The sequence below is a fragment of the Pecten maximus genome, chromosome 18 (genome assembly GCF_902652985.1).
Source record: "Pecten maximus chromosome 18, xPecMax1.1, whole genome shotgun sequence".
Taxonomy (NCBI): Eukaryota; Metazoa; Mollusca; class Bivalvia; order Pectinida; family Pectinidae; genus Pecten; species Pecten maximus.
In genome coordinates this window covers 20,873,779-20,896,989 of record NC_047032.1, presented here as the reverse complement: position 1 = coordinate 20,896,989, position 23,211 = coordinate 20,873,779, and the positions used below count along the sequence as shown (strand labels likewise).

At 38.5% G+C, this 23,211-nt stretch overlaps 1 protein-coding gene across 2 annotated transcripts in view; it reads right to left on the bottom strand.

The window, feature by feature from the left end:
* Positions 1-22,159, bottom strand: part of LOC117316850 — a 34,347-nt gene extending 12,188 nt beyond the window's left edge. Inside the window, exons 1-3 of one of the 2 annotated variants that reach the window (XM_033871631.1) lie at positions 21,960-22,159; positions 8,308-8,555; positions 2,768-2,903 (exon numbers count right to left, since the gene is read on the bottom strand). In XM_033871631.1, coding sequence (XP_033727522.1) covers positions 2,768-2,894 — 127 coding nt within the window. In that variant the 5' untranslated portion in view covers positions 2,895-2,903; positions 8,308-8,555; positions 21,960-22,159. Of the gene's footprint in view, positions 1-2,767; positions 2,904-8,307; positions 8,556-8,870; positions 9,014-21,959 lie in introns of those variants that run through there. The other variant, XM_033871630.1, reaches the window with a different exon arrangement.
* Positions 22,160-23,211: the final 1,052 nt, after the last annotated feature.

The following is a 23,211-nucleotide window of genomic DNA, read 5'->3' as shown; positions in this document are numbered from 1 at the left end:
CCAAACCTCTAAAAACTGCTTAGGGATCTTAAAATTAGTATTGAGAGGAAGTGTCTTCTAACAATATTCTTTACATTGATCCAATTTAATTAAAATTTAGATGGTCATTCTCACACGTTCTGATGACCTTTGAGATGTGTATATTTCACCTTCAGGACGAATTGTTAATTTGTTGATGTCCTCGAAGCAAACCATTTCGGTACAGCATGTACATATACCTATATGTTTTGTGGGACGAAATGACTTGAAATAAATTGACAGATTATGCAAGTTATGCACTCTAGTCATGCTAATTCGGACATACAAAATTAAATTCCAAGATTCTGGCTTGATTTGCTAATCAAAAAGGTCACCCTGACGTGATCCCTTATGGGATGTTGTTAGATGTGCATGTTACGTAGTGAGAATGACCATCTAGATTTTAATTAGATTGACATTGATCAGACTTCTGTTTAGAGTACTGCGTTATTGTATAGGACAACATATCCTAATGCCAAAGACAGATCCTTGAAAATATACAACTCGAATCAGCTAGAATCTTGACAAGTCATGATAGGCTATATGTAGAAACCGGTCGGGACCCCCTTTTGTAATAAGGAAACACGTTAAACTTTTCATCAGATTGTTCGTGGTCAGTGCCCTTCTTACCTAACCAACGCCCTTCCTACCTAACTAACACCCTTCTTACCTAACTAACACCCTTCTTACCTAACTAACGCCCTTCTTACCTAACTAACACCCTTCTTACCTAACTAACACCCTTCTTACCTAACCAACGCCCTTCTTACCTAACTAACGCCCTTCTTACCTAACTAACGTCCTTCTTACCTAACTAACGCCCTTCTTACCTAACTAACGCCCTTCTTACCTAACTAACGCCCTTCTTACCTAACCAACGCCCTTCTTACCTAACTAACACCCTTCTTACCTAACTAACGCCCTTCTTACCTAACTAACACCCTTCTTACCTAACTAACGCCCTTCTTACCTAACTAACTCTCTTCTTACCTAACCAACGCCCTTCTTACCTAACCAACGCCCTTCTTACCTAACCAACGTTCTACCTGCTCGTCACACCAATATACATTCCCATAATACCTGAAGAGCTTACAATTTTTATCAAGTAAATTGTCGAACTAATCTCTATGATGATTCTTTCCTGCCCTCATCAGCTGATTTATGGAACTTACTTCCCGATATAGAACACAATCCTTCAATTACCTTAAAGTTGCCGGTGCTAATACACACGACCAGATCCATCATGCACGACTTCGGATGAACTACAGCTCCTTAGATAGTCACTTGTACTCACATAACATAGTTAATAGCCCTATATGTTCTTTTAGTCGGTCTATTGAAACTACCGAGCAATTCCTCCTACTGACTACCAGTAGATAAGAATTCAATAGTTTAGGAGCCGTCATCCTAATTATAATGTTAATACCTTGCTATATGGTTCAGATATGTCAGTACAGTACAATGGAACATTTTTGATTGTGTTCAAAACTGTACTCGTCAATCTAAGCGCCTTGCCTTTATCTGCAGTATTGTTTGTATACGTTCTCCTTTTAACAGCAGGTGCAGCCCTAATGGCTCGCCATATGTTGTATATTATTATGCAACCAGCGGTTGGTCCTAAAATGAAGAAATATCCCCAGCATTATCCATTTCTAAACCCTTGCACCCTTTCTGTTTCTTCCCCCTACACATGTTATATATTTGATACATGTAAAATTGTCAGTACTGTTCAATAGAAACTCTATACACACAAGGAGACGGATTTACATAAGTATTAAGTACTTGTTTCTGAATCTTTTCAATTCTTTTATAATGTATGTACTTTTGCAGTTTACATTAATAAAAAAAAGTTTAAACTAAATAAATACACTATTAAAACAACAGCTTCACCAATGGCCATAATGTAAAATTACTCTTGATCCAAGACTACCGAACTGCTTTCATATCTTTGCCTTTTTTCGAGAAAATGAATTGCTCACTACATTTTTTATCGGCGTGATACCCGGATACACATGTACAGTGTATACGGGTGCGCATAGTCTGGGGGTCACGGTTCAACATCCAGACACAGAATCGTACGCCATTCAGGGCACTTATAGCTAGTGTAGCCGTGCACTGATAGAGTGAAACGAAAGGAAGTATTTTGATAGATGAGAATGAGGTATATGATACTGTCGGACCTTTGAAATGTGTTGAATTACGATGTACATGGAGAAAGAAAGTTTTAAAACGTGTTAGTAGGCTGGACATGACACGGGTAAAATGTCACCCCTTCTGTAGTAGTGTCTCTTAAACAAATATACTCTATACTCTATATACACATTTAACAAATCCGTCAGGTCCCATGCTTCCTTGCCATTTAAACAGAATATATCCCAAACTTTTGTCAAATAAACAAAATGTTTACAAACAATTGATCTAAATTTCACTAAACACCAGCTCGAATGCATAAGAAAATTTCCTTCCTGTTATTTTGCGTAGTAGAATTGTCATTTCTGGTAGGGAAATAAAATAAATACCTTAACAAATGTGTAATATATATTCTACCGAACTATGTAAACTACAAATATATAAACATGACTGTTTATATCTATTTATAAAAGTACATAAGATATTCACTCCGACAGCAGAGCGAATGGTCTATTTCGATAATTTGCCATGTAGTCTTCTTCGGAATTACATTATGTGCAAAGCAAAATGTTCATCAATATCGGTTTTTCTGGTAAAGGTTTAAATCAAATATGCCTACCTTGCATGACAACTGACTGGTAGTCCGGGGGAGGGGTCGGAGGGGGAGAGGGTACATGTATGTCCTCGGTCGTTGTGACTACAGCTGTGCCCGCGGGGTGGGGCGAGTATAGCGGGGGCTCTATCATCTTGTTAATCTACAATAAAGAAGGAAAGATTCCAAACGTCAAGCGTGTCAGAAATAATTTGCAAACAAACAAAATAAATATAGAAATAAACAAAAATCCTTCCTATTTCCGAGTGTCTACTTCCTTTTTCGTTACCATGGTAACAGATCGTCACATACAAAAAGTAAATTTCGCGTGTCCGTCACCTCTAGAACAGCTTTAGATTTATTTGGGTAAAGAGACAATCGCGATTCTTTCAGGATATCAATGTAGTAGCATCACAAGCCTTTTGGAACCATTTTGGGAGTTATAGAAGGCTATTTTTCTGTTTAAATAATTTTTGTTTTGAATGGATAAAAGCTTACTCCGTTAGAACCCACAATCTTCTTAAAACCTGTGTTACTGGTGCTTAAATTTACCACAAAGTATTCCATAGGGCTGATACGTTATACAGTATAAACCAAATCATAAAAGGGTGTCTTCCAGTCTAGCCAACATTTGAGATTTTAGGTGAGAAAAAGGGAGAGGAAACTGTTGACCAGAGTGGAATAGGTGTATTTTATTAAAACAACACAGATGCTTAATTACTATCAAAACACTGACAACACAGGAAGACAAGGTAAACTTGAATATTTTCTAACATGTTTTATTTCATTAACCAGTTACAAATAATTCATTAATAGTTTAGTTATCACAGTTATGAAGACTTGCATACATATCATTTAAAAATACCATAATATCAATCTAAACTACCACATCTAAATTGTATCTATACTATTAATTCATCAATATTATCATTTATAAACTAAATGCATGTTAAAAATATGCAGTTCATATCACAAGTTATTTTAAGTCAAACATGATTTAAACAACCAGTCATAAGACTTCGCCATATTATTTAAAAAAATTTACCATTATAGAAAAATGACTTCCTATATCACAATTTGATCAATATAAATTTGTTTAATATGCTTGATAAGAAAAACATTATTATAAAATCTTGAAAAACGAAACAGTTGAATTATCACAGTATTTGTATAAAAATACAGATAAATATTAAAGAATGAGCACCAGTATTTAACACTAACACTTGGTAACTACAGGTTTAGCGAAAACACTATCTTGACGAGTGTAATTTACATATAGCAAAAAGTATAAACAATGTCCTATTGCTAAGATAATTCATTATAATGTAGCATTGATAAATATAATAGCAAAATGTTCATATCTCAGCTTATCGTTCAGTTCAAAATTTTCGAGCGAATATGTAGTTGGGTTTTACTCATTCAGGTGAATCAAATGAGAATCTGCGTCACCATACGCATAAACGTCAAGTTCGCCATTCCCGAGTAGTCTGTCCTTCAGGATGCGCAATCTAGTATCAATGCGCTGGTACATGGCCTTTTCCCTCCTTGGTTTTGTTAGGAACTTTCTCTAAGTCTTGGCATCTGCATCGAACTCCCTATCCCTCATTATATAGTGATGGTATCGGTGTAATTTCATCTACATCTTTTCTTCAGGTTTACTTCAAATACATCATCAGCAGCAAGACCAAGAGTGGCGGGCTGATGGTTGTGATTTCCAACAGGAATATTATCAACAGTGGTTAATGATGCAGTGTAGTTAAGATCTCTTCTAACACATCCCCAGTACACTCTATTGGTTCTTCTTGTCATAATGGAATACTTGTAGCCAGTATTTGATAGATAAGTTCCTCCCTCTTCCATTCTCCAGAAAATCCACCTGTATCTATACATTGTCCATAGTAAACTGTGAAGTAATACATTTAAAATTAACTAATTCAATTCTTTAATAATCGTAAACTGATACAGTTTATAGTACAAGATTTGCATACATCAAATTACAAAATCTAATTTTCTGCTAAATAATTTCCTCGTAATATGTTTGCATGATGAACAAATTTTCCTAAATTACACAATTCTTTTGTATTACCAGACGATAGAAATATAACTAATTTGAAGACGGAGGGATTTATTTGATAATAGGGCTTAATATATTTGATTCTCAGCTCACTGTACAAAGGGGCTTTTAAAAATGAAGTGATATTCATCCTCGATGTCAATAAGACAAACAGGGCCGGTTCTAAGATGCCTAGGTACGTTTCTATGTCTACCTGATTCGATAAGAAGACAGTGGGAAGATACACGTAATCTAACAATAGTTTTTTTTTTATAATTAGCAGGAATTTGTTTTAAAAGATATGTTTGCAACGTTAAGTGATCTACAACATGCCTGTATAAAACACATTTCGACGATGACATGAAAAAAAATATCAAATTCTTGTTTGAAATTGTCTAACAATCGTTGTTTTACTATAGCTATGGAATGATTTATATTTTCATCATACCTAGTGAGCACAGCTCCTGTTTTACTTTGGCAACCCAGTTTTTACAATTTGGGTTCACCTCACAATCGTTGTACATATATTCGTAACATGCATTTAAATATACAATTTTTGGTAGAAGATAATTTACACCAGTATTTAAGTATTTTCAATTTACGAGAGAGGACCACTGGAAACCATTTGGTGTCGATCGTTTAACTCCAAGAATATTTTTTACAAAAATCTAAATGTACTTTCTCAATATCAGGGGCTGTATGGAAACCCCATACTTCACTACTATACCCCGCCACACTTCCTACATATGTGTCGAACAGACTTAGTAATGTGGAAAAAGTTGTTTTTTTATTGCAAATAATACTTCCCTGTATTGTGAAGCTAACTGTTTTTGCGGATAGATTAAAATTACCGTTATAGTTTAACAACAAACCAAGATAGCAAACACTATCTACATTTTCAAGTAATGTACCATTAAAATAACATTTTTATCTTGTGACAATCTGTCGGACTTTCGGAAAACCACAACTTTCATTTTAGCAACATTGACTGTCAGGGACCACTTTTCTGTATAATCTTTAAGTTTGTCAAGCATCGACTGTAAACCACGTATACTTTCAGAAAACAAAACCATGTCATCAGTATACATTAACAAAGATATGGACAATTCTAGTAAGTCAAGGGGCTGTACACCGGCCCGTAAAAAATCTAGCTTCACAATCATTAACAAGCATGCTAAACAAAATCGGGGAGACAATTTCCCTTTGTAAGACCCCGGTCTTGTTGTCAAAACAATCTGAATTTTTTTCGTCAACAAGGGTGCTAGATTTAATATGACTATACAATGATTTTATTACAGACATACTTTTGCCACGAACACCAAGTTTGGCTATTTTATACCATAATGTACACCGATCAGTATTATCGAACGCTTTTTGATAACCAACAAATCAACAATATAGGTGCAACGCAATATTGCGTCGATTGTTCCCATACCTGAACGGAAACCAAATTGGGCATCTGATAATATGTTGTTCTCGTCAGCCCATTTACTCAGCCTCATATTAAGAATACTAGTAGATAGCTTCAACATGTTACTTAACAGGTTAATACCTCGATAGTTACCGGACTGGACTGGCTAGACTGGAATGAACCCCTAAAAGATAGGTATTGTTCGGACCTGGAGTAGACAATCTATTCAGTGCTCATCTACTGTATTCAATACCAGTATTGAATAATTGCCAAGTGCCAAGTCAATTTAGGTATGTATACTTGATTATCGAACCGTGGCTAGGTCTTTACAACCGTTTACAAGAAGTAAATGTTATTTTCTTAGTATTCGTTCAAGTTTAAATGTAAGCCCTTTTCGCAATAATAAACAGATCAGAATATTTTATCGTCAAGCCAAATCGTATGGACTATAAGTTTTCGTAGGTACTGATATCAATAATAAAAATCTGATATCTAGCGCCTAAACAAAAGACAGATACATACTAGTTATAACAAATTTAAATTAGATACAATATGTATATACATGTATACCAAGGGCACTAACACTAACTGGTGACACAATAAAGTTGGGTCATGACATAAGACTATTGGGTCGCTTGTTTTACGGGGTTTTACGTCCTCGGAACCACCTAAATCACAGAAGAGTATTTTTGATGTTTGAAATGCCCCCGATATACAATACTTGTGTAATAAATATTATTCACAGCCGCCATTTGCATTTCAAGTTTAAAACGAAACAAGTGTTTATTCATACGTAAATTAAAATCCTGTCAAAAAATGCCCCTTTTGTGTGCTATAGACGGGGTGTTCTCCATTTGCCCACTTTTTAAAGCTCAAAGAAAAGAGTTAATATAGGAGAACAAAGGAAAACCAATGATATAGACTATGGCGTGTCAAAAGTTGCAATATTCAATAATTCCATTTTTGTATTCCATATTTCATATATATTGAATATTGCAACGTTTGACACGCCATAATAGACACTTGTGAGCATTACATCATGATAAGTGTTTAGATTTTAATTTTGTATCAGAGACGTGTATATCTGATATACAGGTCTCTGTTTGTATGGCTTATAAATATATTCTGCTATATCTTATTCCACAAAGTAACTCTGAGTATACTGTTACTATCCGCAGCAAATCATTGATGGTTTTAAGAAACTACATGTTAAGACAAACAACTTGGTATATTACACGATTAGTTTTGTGGAAATTTGTAGATATTTATTCGGTTTTAAACTTCAGCATTATTCTCCTATATAGATGACCCTTAATGGCCGCAAAACAGGAGTGTGGCTTGGTGACACATTGAAATTGTATGGGTCACCTGGGTGACCATGTGGGCTTTGTCTGGGTCTCTGGTTGTTCCATCCAACAATAAGAACCCTCATCAAGGAGACATCAACAGCCACCGTCATATTAGCACGGGTGTCGAGGTGACACTAACATCCATGGTCATACCAACATACATATGTATAGGGTCATATTAGCACGGGTGTCGAGGTGACACTAACAGCCATGGTCATACCAACATACATATGTATAGGGTCATATGAGGACGGGTGTCAAGGGGACACCAAAAGTCGGGGTCACTCATTTTTAATTTTGCTAAACTAGCCACCGAAGAGAGGGCAAACCACTGATCCGAAATCTCTTTAATCTACTTCAGCTACTAAGGCAGCGGTCACCACACTGATGGGGTACCACTTATAAGCCATGGAAGGTAGAGGGTAGCCCTAATATGAAATTCCGTTAATCCATCCACCGAAGATTGGTGGTACCACTTATCCACAATCTCGTTAATTCAGCCTTCAAATGGAAGAAAGGGGAGGCTTTATCGTATTTGTTTTCTGTTCCAAATTGTACCAGTAATCGGTGTTATATTTCAGGCACCACTTAGCCTCGATAATCGAGCCACCATTATGTAATCCGGAATCTCGTTATACTGGGCGTGTTGCTTTCCGTGATTTGATGATTTTTTAATTGTGTATGAATATTGTCAAATTAATATAACAGTCTCAATCGAGGCACCACTAAATCAAAATGTCGTTGTTCCACTTACCACTGATCCGGAATTTCGTTAGTCCAGTCACCACCAATCCGGAGTTTCGTTAGTCCAGTCGCCACCAATCCGGAGTTTCGCTAGTCCAGTCGCCACCAATCCGGAGTTTCGTAAGTCCTGTCGCCACCAATCCGGAGTTTCGTTAGTCCAGTCGCCACCAATCCGGAGTTTCGTTAGTCCAGTCGCCACTAATCCCTCTATGATCTGGTTGTGTTACGGTATCTCGTGGTTAGCAGAGGTAATGACATCTAATTACAAAATAGTCAAAGTTAAAAATGAAATATCTGATTATCGTCCATACAATGTATATCAACCGACTACACATACACCCTATGATGGCAGTACCTATACATAGGTCAGTGTAGGTATACAGGTACATTGTAGGTATACAGGTGGGTGTACAGGTAGGTATACAGGTATATACCACATATATAATAAAGCATGTCCATTTACTCTAAATATCAAACTTTATACGATAAAAGGATATGTTTGGAGATCCCGACAACAGTAATCGGTTCCAAACACGTATATACGTATACGTACGCGTCTGTTTGAGTACGTACCTCTATCGTGAACTGCCATTACCTGGTGTTCGGGGTATATCCATGTCTAATCACCGACCTGTATACATACATTGTATACACACGGGCCGGGTACAACGTGTGTTGTGGCGCTGGGTACACACAACCGTTAAAGGCCTTTTGTCACTTACCCGTATTCCGTGCCCTTATCTGTTGTTTTTTTTAAATCAGAATTTGCAAATTCTGAGAATTCTGTTTCTGAGTTTGTTTCGATTTTGCTGTGTTTATCATTATGATTATTACAATGTGTAAATAACGTCAAAATTATTAAGGGATACAAGGATGAATGACAATCAGCCTTCTTACTTTTTATATCTAATGAGATATATATCAGTAAAATAGCCAAATGATAATTTGTAGCAATAAAAAAAATGATAAACAGTGTCAACAAACCTGCATTGACAGAATATACCACAGCGTCAATAAACATGGACAGAATATACCACAGTGTCAACAAACACGGACAGAATATACCATAGCGTCAATAAACATGGACAGAATATACCACAGTGTCAACAAACACGGACAGAATATACCATAGCGTCAATAAACACGGACAGAATATACCACAGTGTTTACAAACACGGACAGAATATACCACATTGTCAACAAACAGGGACACAATATACCACAGTGTCTACAAACACGGACACAATATACCACAGTGTCTACAAACACGGACATAATATACCACAGTGTCTACAAACACGGACATAATATACCACAGTGTCAACAAACACGGACATAATATACCACAGTGTCTACAAACACGGACATAATATACAACAGTGTCAACAAAGACGGACACAATATACCACAGTGTCTACAAACACGGACACAATATACCACAGGGTCAACAAACACGGACAGACTAAACCACAGTGTCAACAAACACGGACACAATATACCACAGTGTCAACAAACACGGACACAATATACCACAGTGTCAACAAACACGGACACAATATACCACAGTGTCAACAAACACGGACACAATATACCACAGTGTCTACAAACACGGACACAATATACCACAGTGTCTACAAACACGGACATAATATACCACAGTGTCACCAAACACGGACATAATATACCACAGTGTCAACAAACACGGACATAATATACCACAGTGTCAACAAACACGGACACAATATACCACAGTGTCTACAAACACGGACATAATATGCCAGAGTGTCAACAAACATGGACACAATATACCACAGTGTCAACAAACACGGACACAATATACCACAGTGTCAACAAACACGGACACAATATACCACAGTGTCTACAAACACGGACACAATATCCCACAGTGTCAACAAACATGGACACAATATACCACAGTGTCAACAAACATGGACACAATATACCACAGTATCTACAAACACGGACACAATATACCACAGCGTCAACAAACACGGACATAATATACCACAGTGTCAACAAACACGGACACAATATACCACAATGTCTACAAACACGGATATAATATACCACAGGGTCTACAAACACGGACAGAAATATACCACAGTGTCAACAAACACGGACACAATATACCACAGTGTCTACAAACACGGACATAATATACCACAGTGTCAACAAACACGGACAGAATATACCACAGTGTCAACAAACACGGACACAATATACCACAGTGTCTACAAACACGGACACAATATACCACAGTGTCTACAAACACGGACACAATATACCACAGTGTCAACAAACACGGACACAATATACCACAGTGTCTACAAACACGGACACAATATACCACAGTGTCTACAAACACGGACATAATATACCACAGTGTCAACAAACACGGACATAATATACCACAGTGTCAACAAACACGGACACAATATACCACAGTGTCTACAAACACGGACACAATATACCACAGTGTCTACAAACACGGACACAATATACCACAGTGTCAACAAACACGGACACAATATACCACAGTGTCTACAAACACGGACACAATATACCACAGTGTCTACAAGCACGGACACAATATACCACAGTGTCAACAAACACGGACACAATATACCACAGTGTCTACAAACACGGACACAATATACCACAGTGTCAACAAACACGGACATAATATACCACAGTGTCTACAAACACGGACACAATATACCACAGTGTCAACAAACACGGACACAATATACCACAGTGTCTACAAACACGGACATAATATACCACAGTGTCAACAAACACGGACACAATATACCACAGTGTCAACAAACACGGACACAATATACCACAGTGTCTACAAACACGGACACAATATACCACAGTGTCTACAAACACGGACACAATATACCACAGTGTCAACAAACACGGACACAATATACCACAGTGTCTACAAACACGGACACAATATACCACAGTGTCTACAAACACGGACACAATATACCACAGTGTCAACAAACACGGACACAATATACCACAGTGTCTACAAACACGGACATAATATACCACAGTGTCAACAAACACGGACATAATATACCACAGTGTCAACAAACACGGACACAATATACCACAGTGTCTACAAACACGGACACAATATACCACAGTGTCTACAAACACGGACACAATATACCACAGTGTCAACAAACATGGACACACCATACCACAGTATCTACAAACACGGACACAATATACCACAGCGTCAACAAACACGGACATAATATACCACAGTGTCAACAAACACGGACACAATATACCACAATGTCTACAAACACGGATATAATATACCACAGGGTCTACAAACACGGACAGAAATATACCACAGTGTCAACAAACACGGACACAATATACCACAGTGTCTACAAACACGGACATAATATACCACAGTGTCAACAAACACGGACAGAATATACCACAGTGTCAACAAACACGGACACAATATACCACAGTGTCTACAAACACGGACACAATATACCACAGTGTCTACAAACACGGACACAATATACCACAGTGTCAACAAACACGGACACAATATACCACAGTGTCTACAAACACGGACACAATATACCACAGTGTCTACAAACACGGACATAATATACCACAGTGTCAACAAACACGGACATAATATACCACAGTGTCAACAAACACGGACACAATATACCACAGTGTCTACAAACACGGACACAATATACCACAGTGTCTACAAACACGGACACAATATACCACAGTGTCAACAAACACGGACACAATATACCACAGTGTCTACAAACACGGACACAATATACCACAGTGTCTACAAGCACGGACATAATATACCACAGTGTCAACAAACACGGACACAATATACCACAGTGTCTACAAACACGGACACAATATACCACAGTGTCAACAAACACGGACATAATATACCACAGTGTCTACAAACACGGACACAATATACCACAGTGTCAACAAACACGGACACAATATACCACAGTGTCTACAAACACGGACACAATATACCACAGTGTCTACAAACACGGACACAATATACCACAGTGTCAACAAACACGGACACAATATACCACATTGTCTACAAACACGGACACAATATACCACAGTGTCAACAAACACGGACATAATATACCACAGTGTCTACAAACATGCACACAATATACCACAGAGTCAATGTGAAAATCGAAATTCAGTCTAGATACAAAACGACATCACCAAGAGACATTAAATCAAACTTAAATACTGCATTATGAATATTCCGGCCCGTTAAGATTTAAATCGTCGGAAAGGTAAATATTTTTTGAGAAACTTGTTATCAATTATTGACGAGGCAAATTTGCCTATTTGATCCATTGCCACTACTTCGTTTCTTACTTTGAGAATGTGAACTTTTCTTGACATATAGATTTACAGGACGGGCGTGGTCGAGGAAGATTTATCATTTTTCGACATATTATTTTATCTTCCTTAACCACGTTAATCGAATAACAGTTGCGTTGCTTGTAGAAATTATTTAAATGATTTTTCATCCGGTACTTTCCTGAAGACTGATATTTAATGAAATATGATATAATCTGCTATCTCCGGAAAGGTGCTGTTGCAGGAATGCTCTAAAACCGCCCACGAAGGAAATCGATCCTTTACCTAATGCCCGGATAGACATATCCATGGGGCATCTGATAGTACATATGAAAACCTTGTTCCGTTCCGGACATGCCAGAACGAGGCCATTTTGTACCAAAGTCGTAAATACTCACAAGCACACTTTATCAATTATTTATAAGGTCAAAATGTTATTTGTTTGTAAGGAAAATTGTACTTAAATTACATTTATATATCGGACAACGTAATCGGATATCGATAATGATTGTATGAATCTTTTCGTTAGTTTCTGTGAAATTTGACATCAAACATAAAAAATGATATTTCTCATAAAGTTGAATGCACGTTTAAACGGCATTTTGTCTAATTCAAACCCCGAGTACAATCGGATTTTGTCGATAGAAAATATCTCCATTCATTTGTGTAATCCATAAAAAAAATGCGCTTCAGAATTACTGGATATGCCTCGTTTTTGCAACTTTCTATTAGTCAACCCCCCCATAAACCTTCATATAGAATGAAAGTGCTGAAAGCACTGCATGCTAGTGAAGACATCTCGTCCGGACAAGAAATACGTTGAAATATTATAGGAAACACGATTGGACGAATTTGCCTTCAAGGAAACTATTTGTTTCAAGATTTTTGTGAGGATAATGTTAGTCCCTTTACCAATTGTCCTATCTCCATGACTTTGTTGTACAACTAATGTGCTTTGTTCTTTCTCATTCAGCTCATCATCTATTATTTGTGTATTTAGAACTTAATATCATATATATATGAGTATTATATTCCTCCACAGTTACATTCTAGACACTGTCGATCATTTTTGAAGAGTGACAATGACGCTACGTTGTGTATATCAGAAACATTCAATGTAGTATGTTCCCTACATTCTGGATTATATGTATTAGCGGGCTATTTACTTCATCAGTGGCATAAACTTAGTTGGTCGAAGTGGTTTTCGAGACTGACTATGGACATAGACCCCAAGGTAGAAGAGAACACTGGCGATATGAGCACACATACCAACAGTCCTCTGACCGGTTGGACACGTACAGTAGTAATTCTGTATTGGTGGTTGTTCGGTAACTAAGTACTGGATCCATATGTTATATTTCGTTTGCGATTTATGACGAGATCGGATTTGACATCGAATCAGGTCAGAAGAGTGTTGGTATGCCATGATTCATAATCTCCATCTGCTGTCAAATGTTCCGATATGTATCCGGGGGCCAACTTCACCTGGTACGTCCCACATGCCAGAGTTTCTAGATATTCTTGGTCAAGACGTGGGAACTCGAGCTGGGCTGCCTCTAGCTTTCTGCCATTGGGATTTGGCTCTCCGTGATAGGTCTGGCTCTTTCTCAACACGCTCTGCTAGGATGTTGGACTTGTTTAGAAGTGACTTCATCTCCAGAGCAACTTTTTCATCTTCGGCTACTTTTGTTGATGAAGGCTGATATATGGGTCCACGTAGCCAATTCAGACATACCGTGACACTTTTCAGAAGACTTTCGAGATTTTTGATGAAGTAGTTTGATGTGAGTTCAGTTTAAAAAAAAATCTGAATTGCTTGAAACGAGAGTGATTTCGACCACCCATCTTGTTTTAGTGATACACCTGTCTGTGTTTGCCTCTATACCATCATGTTGACTCTGTCCAGGTTTGAGAAATGTCGGCATGTGAGTCTCGTATCCCTCGTCTGATAGTTTGCTCAAAATGTCTCGGAAACCCCTGTCTACAATTACCTGATCATCTTCCTCTAGGATACCTGACAGACTTTGTAATGAGGTAAGTATCTTGTCGGTGATTTTGGCGTCATTATCACTACCAAGAAATGGGCCGACAGTGTCTAGAACGTAACCTTTAGGGAACACAATACTCATAAACTTCACGTAGTTGCGTTATTTTTGACCGCAGTAACTTTTCCGCTGAAACTCATGTTCTTCACTTTTGCCGATATATATATATATGTACCATCCAATATTACAGTGACTTTGTTGCCGAAGAATGTTTTTGTGAAAACTGTATTGTGATCCAACGCTTGCGCCCTAGACACGTGATCCGGACCAAGATGTGTGGGAACTACGGCTTGATTTAGAACATCTGTAACGATCTGGAAAATTCTGCTGACGCTCGATTTGTGAATGCGGAAAAGAGAAGCCAACTGAGTGAAAGATATGTCTGTTTTGAGCTTAACCCAAAACAGCAGAAGGGCATTCTTAGATGACAATGCTTTTGTACCAGTAATATGTTCGGAACATGCATCGTGTATTTGATTGAATTGATTACAATCCCAGCCTGTCCAAGCTTGGCAATCTTCATCATCCATGTTGTCGAAGTTTAATACAAGCGGTGACAAGTTATTGGACATGTTCTGTATGATTTTGAGTAAATCGTTGATAACAGCTGGTGACTTGGTGGCTAAGTGATTAACAAGTTTATCCCTCCCTGTCAAAACCGGCTCAATGTCAGGACTGATATCCTTACCAAGAAGATGACTTGAACACACCCTGGAATTCTCAGGCATGTACATTTTATGTTTGATAAGTAGCTGGTGTCTTGCTTTCTCACTGATGCAGCTAGAACTCTTCATGTTGTAAGTTCGACAAATGCTATATTTTCTGTTCGGAGAAGGGGCATTGTATAAATCATCTGCAGAAAGATACCCGTCCAGAGTGTCAGATTCGTCAACAGAATCATCATTGTCTACGGAAACTTTTTTCCGTTCCGGTTCATTGGCATTCTCGGATGCAGGACGTTTCTTGTGGTATCTGAGAAAGCATTTCGGACACATCTTTGCTTCTGTTGATTCAGAAAGTATGACACATTCAGAAAGGAGAACATCTTTCATCCAGTCCTGAATTTTTCGCGGATTTTTACCATCGCCAACCTGGTTGTACTTGAACTCAACTTTACATCCCAACTCAACTCAGGAGTTCTCCATTTTCCTATTTGAGACAAAGACAACTTTACTACAGAATAACTGAACTAAATAGAATTGTAAAACGTAACAGCAATTATAACAACACGCCGAGCACCATTCGCGGTGAGTAGTCAAAAGACCAAGTGGCAAAGGGAACTTTTGTGTGGCACACCCCAACGGAGGAGAAGCTTTGAAGAAGTACTGAAGACGAAGATGGTCAAGTGAGAAAAATGATGAATCATACGTAATACGGAACTACTATAAGTATGTTAAACATAGTAGAACATAATACATTGCCATGGACATTGTATCAAATCATTTTCATCATAAATCAATACGTTGTTATTATTGTGTACGACAAGGACCACTTGTTTCGCCCGTGTATTTTTTCCACATACATTTTTCAACATTGAATTACTGCCCTTATCCAGTGATTCGGCACGACTTTCTTTTGCTGGTATACAGAGGGATAGTCAAATATGTTTTTAAAACACTAACATCGATAGTACTCGCATATTATCGTGCCGAATTTGCCGCTTGATTTTCAAAAAATGGTATTTTGAATTTGATGAAAATTTTCAAATTTTGGTTTTCTACGTCATCTTCTACTAAACTCGTTTGTTTTTTCATGGTCAACTCTTTATCATTTTAAACTACAATGTATGTACAATACCTAGTCGTGAGAAAACCTCTCAATGACAAACAGAAATACCACTTATGGGTCTGTGAAAAACACAGGTATGCTTGTAAACGAAAAAGTGAAGGAGATGGCGCTATGGGCGCGCTTATGGGTCAAGTGGAAAATGACATCTTGTTCCATATGTATTTTTCATAGCTTTACTGGAAAATATAGTCGATTTCAAGAAATCGCTGTGGGCGGTTCTGCAACAGCACCTTTCCAATCGAATGTCAGACCGTCACACCTACGTTGGAGTACAGCTTGGAAGAGTTACCCCCCCCCCCCCATCCCCCACCAAACCCCACTCCAACCCTGCTCCTTGTGCGCGCTGAAAAAGCCGGGACTGGGAGTGGGGAGGTGTGGGGGTGGGAGTGGGAGTGGGGAGGTGTGGGGGTGGGAGTGGGAGTGGGAGCGGGGGTGGGACTGGGAGTTGGGTGGGGTGGAGTGAGAGTGGAGGTGGGGTGGGACTAGAGGTGGGACTAGGGGTGGGACTAGGGGTGGGGTTGGACTAGGGGTGGGATTGGACTAGGGGTGGGACTAGAGGTGGGACTAGAGGTGGGACTAGGGGTGGGGTTGGGGATGAGGAGGGGGAGAGCGGTCAACATAGCTACATGTACGTAAATTTCTATGCCAATCGGGTCGTTATATCCTGACCGTATTATTCTTACCCATGATACAACACAAAAGGCATTGTAATTGTTTCAAAAATATATATGTTGCTGAACGTGACAGATCGTGGCACACAACATCTTTATAGCTAAGTGGTTTTAGGAGAAGATGAATAATCAAAATCAAAACAAACCAAGGATAGTAATCATACCGGAATAAACCACATTATCTTAATGCGTACAGGATTTGTCAGGCTTTGTACAGTCACGGATATAGTACACGTATAGCAAGGGTATTTATTCAGGCCATACAAGGAAGTACATACCGCACAAAGATAAGATATTGAACGAACAATACATTGTAGTGGTCATAGACCAAAGGGGGCAGTCGTTATATTCATACATTAAAGGGGACAGTCTCAATATCATATACCACACAGGGGATAGTCTCTATATCATATACAACACAGGGGATAGTCTCTATATCATATACAACACAGGGGACAGTCTCTATATCATATACAACACAGGGGACAGTCTCTATATCATATACCACACAGGGGACAGTCTCTATATCATATACCACACAGGGGACAGTCTCTATATCAAATATCACACAGGGGAGAGTCTCTATATCATATACCACACAGGGGACAGTCTCTATATCATATACAACACAGGGGACAGTCTCTATATCATATACAACACAGGGGACAGTCTCTATATCATATATAATACAGGGGACAGTCTCTATATCATATACCACACAGGGGACAGTCTCTATATCATATACCACACAGGGGACAGTCTCTATATCATATACAACACAGGGGACAGTCTCTATATCATATATAATACAGGGGACAGTCTCTATATCATACACAACACAGGGGACAGTCTCTATATCATATACTACACAGGGGACAGTCTCTATATCATACACAATACATGGAACAGTCTCTTTATCATATACAACACAGGGGACAGTCTCTTTATCATATACAACACAGGGGACAGTCTCTATATCATATACAACACAGGGGACAGTCTCTATATCATATACAACACAGGGGACAGTCTCTATATCATATACAACACAGGGGACAGTCTCTATATCATATACCACACAGGGGACAGTCTCTATATCATATACCACACAGGGAACAGTCTCTATATCATATACCACACAGGGAACAGTCTCTATATCATATACAAAACAGGGAACAGTCTCTATATCATATACAACACAGGGGACAGTCTCTATATCATATACCACACAGGGAACAGTCTCTATATCATATACCACACAGGGAACAGTCTCTATATCATATACCACACAGGGAACAGTCTCTATATCATATACAACACAGGGGACAGTCTCTATATCATATACAACACAGGGGACAGTCTCTATATCATATACCACACAGGGATCAGTCTCAATATCATATACCACACAGGGGACAGTCTCTATATCATATACCACACAGGGGACAGTCTCTATATCATATACCACACAAAGAACAGTCTCAATATCATATACCACACAGGGATCAGTCTCTATATCATATACCACACAGGGGACAGTCTCTATATCATATACAACACAGGGGACAGTCTCTATATCATATACCACACAGGGAACAGTCTCCGTATCATATACCACACAGGGGACAGTCTCTATATCATATACCACACAGGGGACAGTCTCTATATCATATACCACACAGGGGACAGTCTCTATATCATATACCACACAGGGGACAGTCTCTATATCATATACCACACAGGGGACAGTCTCTATATCATATACCACACAGGGGACAGTCTCAATATCATATACAACACAGGGGACAGTCTCTATATCATATACCACACAGGGAACAGTCTCTATATCATATACCACACAGGGAACAGTCTCCGTATCATATACCACACAGGGGACAGTCTCTATATCATATACCACACAGGGGACAGTCTCTATATCATATACAACACAGGGGACAGTCTCTATATCATATACCACACAGGGGACAGTCTCTATATCATATACAACACAGGGGACAGTCTCTATACCATACAACACACAGGGGACAGTCTCTATACCATACACCACACAGGGGACAGTCTCTATATCATATACTACACAGGGGACAGTCTCTATCTCATATACCACACAGGGAACAGTCTCTATATCATATACCACACAGGGAACAGTCTCCATATCATATACCACACAGGGGACAGTCTCTATATCATATACCACACAGGGGACAGTCTCTATATCATATACCACACAGGGGACAGTCTCTATATCATATACCACACAGGGAACAGTCTCTATATCATATTCCACACAGGGAACAGTCTCCATATCATATACCACACAGGGGACAGTTTCTATATCATATACCACACAGGGGACAGTCTCTATATCATATACAACACAGGGGACAGTCTCTATATCATATACCACACAGGGGACAGTCTCTATATCATATACAACACAGGGGACAGTCTCTATATCATATACAACACAGGGGACAGTCTCTATACCATACACCACACAGGGGACAGTCTCTATATCATATACTACACAGGGGACAGTCTCTATCTCATATACCACACAGGGAACAGTCTCTATATCATATACCACACAGGGAACAGTCTCCATATCATATACCACACAGGGGACAGTCTCTATATCATATACCACACAGGGGACAGTCTCTATATCATATACCACACAGGGGACAGTCTCTATATCATATACCACACAGGGAACAGTCTCTATATCATATTCCACACAGGGAACAGTCTCCATATCATATACCACACAGGGGACAGTCTCTATATCATATACCACACAGGGGACAGTCTCTATATCATATACAACACAGGGGACAGTCTCTATATCATATACCACACAGGGGACAGTCTCTATATCATATACAACACAGGGGACAGTCTCTATATCATATACAACACAGGGGACAGTCTCTTTATCATATACCACACAGGGGACAGTCTCTATATCATATACAACAAAGGGGACAATCTCTATATCATATACAACACAGGGGACAGTCTCTATATCATATACAACACAGGGGACAGTCTCTATATCATATACCAGGGGACAGTCTCTATATCATATACAACACAGGGGACAGTCTCTATATCATATACCACACAGGGGACAGTCTCTATACCATATACAACACAGGGGACAGTCTCTATATCATATACAACACAGGGGACAGTCTCTATATCATATACCACACAGGGGACAGTCTCTATATCATATACCACACAGGGGACAGTCTCTATATCATATACCACACAGGGGACAGTCTCTATATCATATACAACACAGGGGACAGTCTCTATATCATATACTACACAGGGGACAGTCTCTATACCATATACAACACAGGGGACAGTCTCTATATCAGATACCACACAGGGGACAGTCTCTATATCATATACCACACAGGGGACAGTCTCTATATCATATACCAGGGGACAGTCTCTATATCATATACTACACAGGGGACAGTCTCAATATCACATACAAAACAGGGGACAGTCTCTATATCATATACAACACAGGGGACAGTCTCTATATCATATACAACACAGGGAACAGACTCTATATCATATACAACACAGGGGACAGTCTCTATATCATATACAACACAGGAAACAGTCTCTATAAGTTTGTGAATTTACAAATGAAGGTCTAGATCTGATAATGTGATATGGTGCTAATAAACACAAGTCTTTGTATTAAAGGTGAAAATCGCACTATCCCTAGGTGATGTCATCTTCGCTAGCCAAGGCTTCTGATTACGTTACACTCCACGAACGGAATCCCAGGGCACCCAATCAAATCGCGTTTTACATTCTGGCTTGGATTCGCAGTAAACAAAAAATGCGGCACCCAGTACAGAGCTACATTGCCGACTATGTCATGGCATTTTACCTAAATACAAAAATCACAATCTTTGGGGGAACATTTGCAGTGTTTGATCACTTCATATAAGTCATTGATCACATATCTCATCGAAATGACACCAAACCTCGATGTGTGTTTGTAAACATCACCGATGAAGTAAATCGGTAACGCTTGTTTTGATTGGTCGAAAATTTCATGCGTGAAGGGTGGTAATTTCGAATCACCGCTAGAGGGCCAGAACTGACGCCTATATCTGCCAAGGGTTCGTGGAGTGTAACGTAATCAGAAGCCTTGGCTAGCGAAGATGAGGTGATGTACGCAAGGGAGCTAACCGTGACAGATGATGTTTAATCCCATGCGAAGTGATACACCCGCCTAGTAATATAACAGGATGCAGTTTGAGTGTGTTTCAGAACTTGTTTAATCCGTCTCCAGTTGTTCTATCAGTATATTATATAGATATTATATGACGCTTAACGATTAACGTAATTTGCTATATTTTTGTGTTTTGGCTCCAGAACATAAAAAACACAATTATTGTTTATCCTTATAATCTATTTAACTGTACAGAATCCTTGTGTACATCTGATTGTATTGATTGACCCGCTATATCTAAACAGTCATTCCTCCCCACCCCCACCCCCAATCTAAAAATACTAGCCTGATATATCAAAACAGTCATAACTTCCCACCCCCCACCCAAAATCTAAAAATACTAGCCGGATATATCTAAAGTAATTCCTCTCAATAAAAAAATACTAGCCCGCAATTTCTAAACAGTCATTCCTCTCAATCTAAAAATACTAATACACAAATGTATTACCTTTCTGTCCTTTCTTATTTCATGTTCTTGCTCCATTCCTTTGGTTTTTCTCTCTCTCCTGTTCTCTCCAGCTATTCGTCCTTATTTCTATTCATACAACTTCATATATCACAATACTTTAAATTTATCATTGACAGTAAGCGATACTCCGGAGAAAGCATATCCATATCATTTCCTACTAATTCCTGGGTCCGGCATGTCTTACTACTGTACTTCCGGTGTCCGACAAATCTTACTACTTCCGGTATATTTCTACACGCATCTGATGATTTACACATGTAAATGTACTTACTGTGTAAACACTGTATTTATTTGCTACTTAGGTTTTTTTTCCTGATAACTTAGTTCAATTACTGTATTTATTGTAATTTGTGTCTTCTAGATTTTTGCTTCATTAATCAAAATATACATGACATGTTTGATCTTTAAACAGTCGCACATATAGCTATATTTAGATTTGCGTCCTCGCCACAGTCAAGACAGCAGTTTCCTCGGTCGTCGGACCACTTGCGATCATAACCATGATACGTCGATCTCGCTAGTAGCAACGTCGACACATTTTCGTATTCATTCCAGTTTTTTTTAAGCTTTATGATCCACACTGGGATCTACGGTTCCGAAATTTAGAACAAAAAATAAGTCATAATATAAAATTTATTATGAAAATAAAACTTGTTTAACATGTAAATTTCACATACATTGTACGCATGCATCTCATCACGCTCAGTATTTACTCTATAAGACACCGTTAAGTAAAAAAGCAAATTCATGGAATAATAAAAGACATTAAAAATATAAGGAAATACGAGACAGAATCATACATGGCCCATATGATAACTGGAGTAGTGACACGAGTACTGCGTGTCATATAGTGTTATATATTATAGTACCGCGTGACCAAACAATATAGCCTGTCAAATGTCATATAGTGATATATATTATAGCACCGCGTAACCAAACAATATAGCCCGTCAAATGTCATTTAGTGTTATATACTATAGTACCACGTGACCAAACAATATAGCCCGTCAAATGTCATATAGTGATATATACTATAGTACCACATGACCAAACAATATAGCCCGTCAAATGTCATGTAGTGTTATATACTATAGTACCGCGTGACCAAACAATATAACCCGTCAATTGTCATATAGTGATATATATTATAGTACCGCGTGACCAAACAATATAGCCCGTCAAATGTCATATAGTGATATATACTATAGTACCACGTGACCAAACAATATAG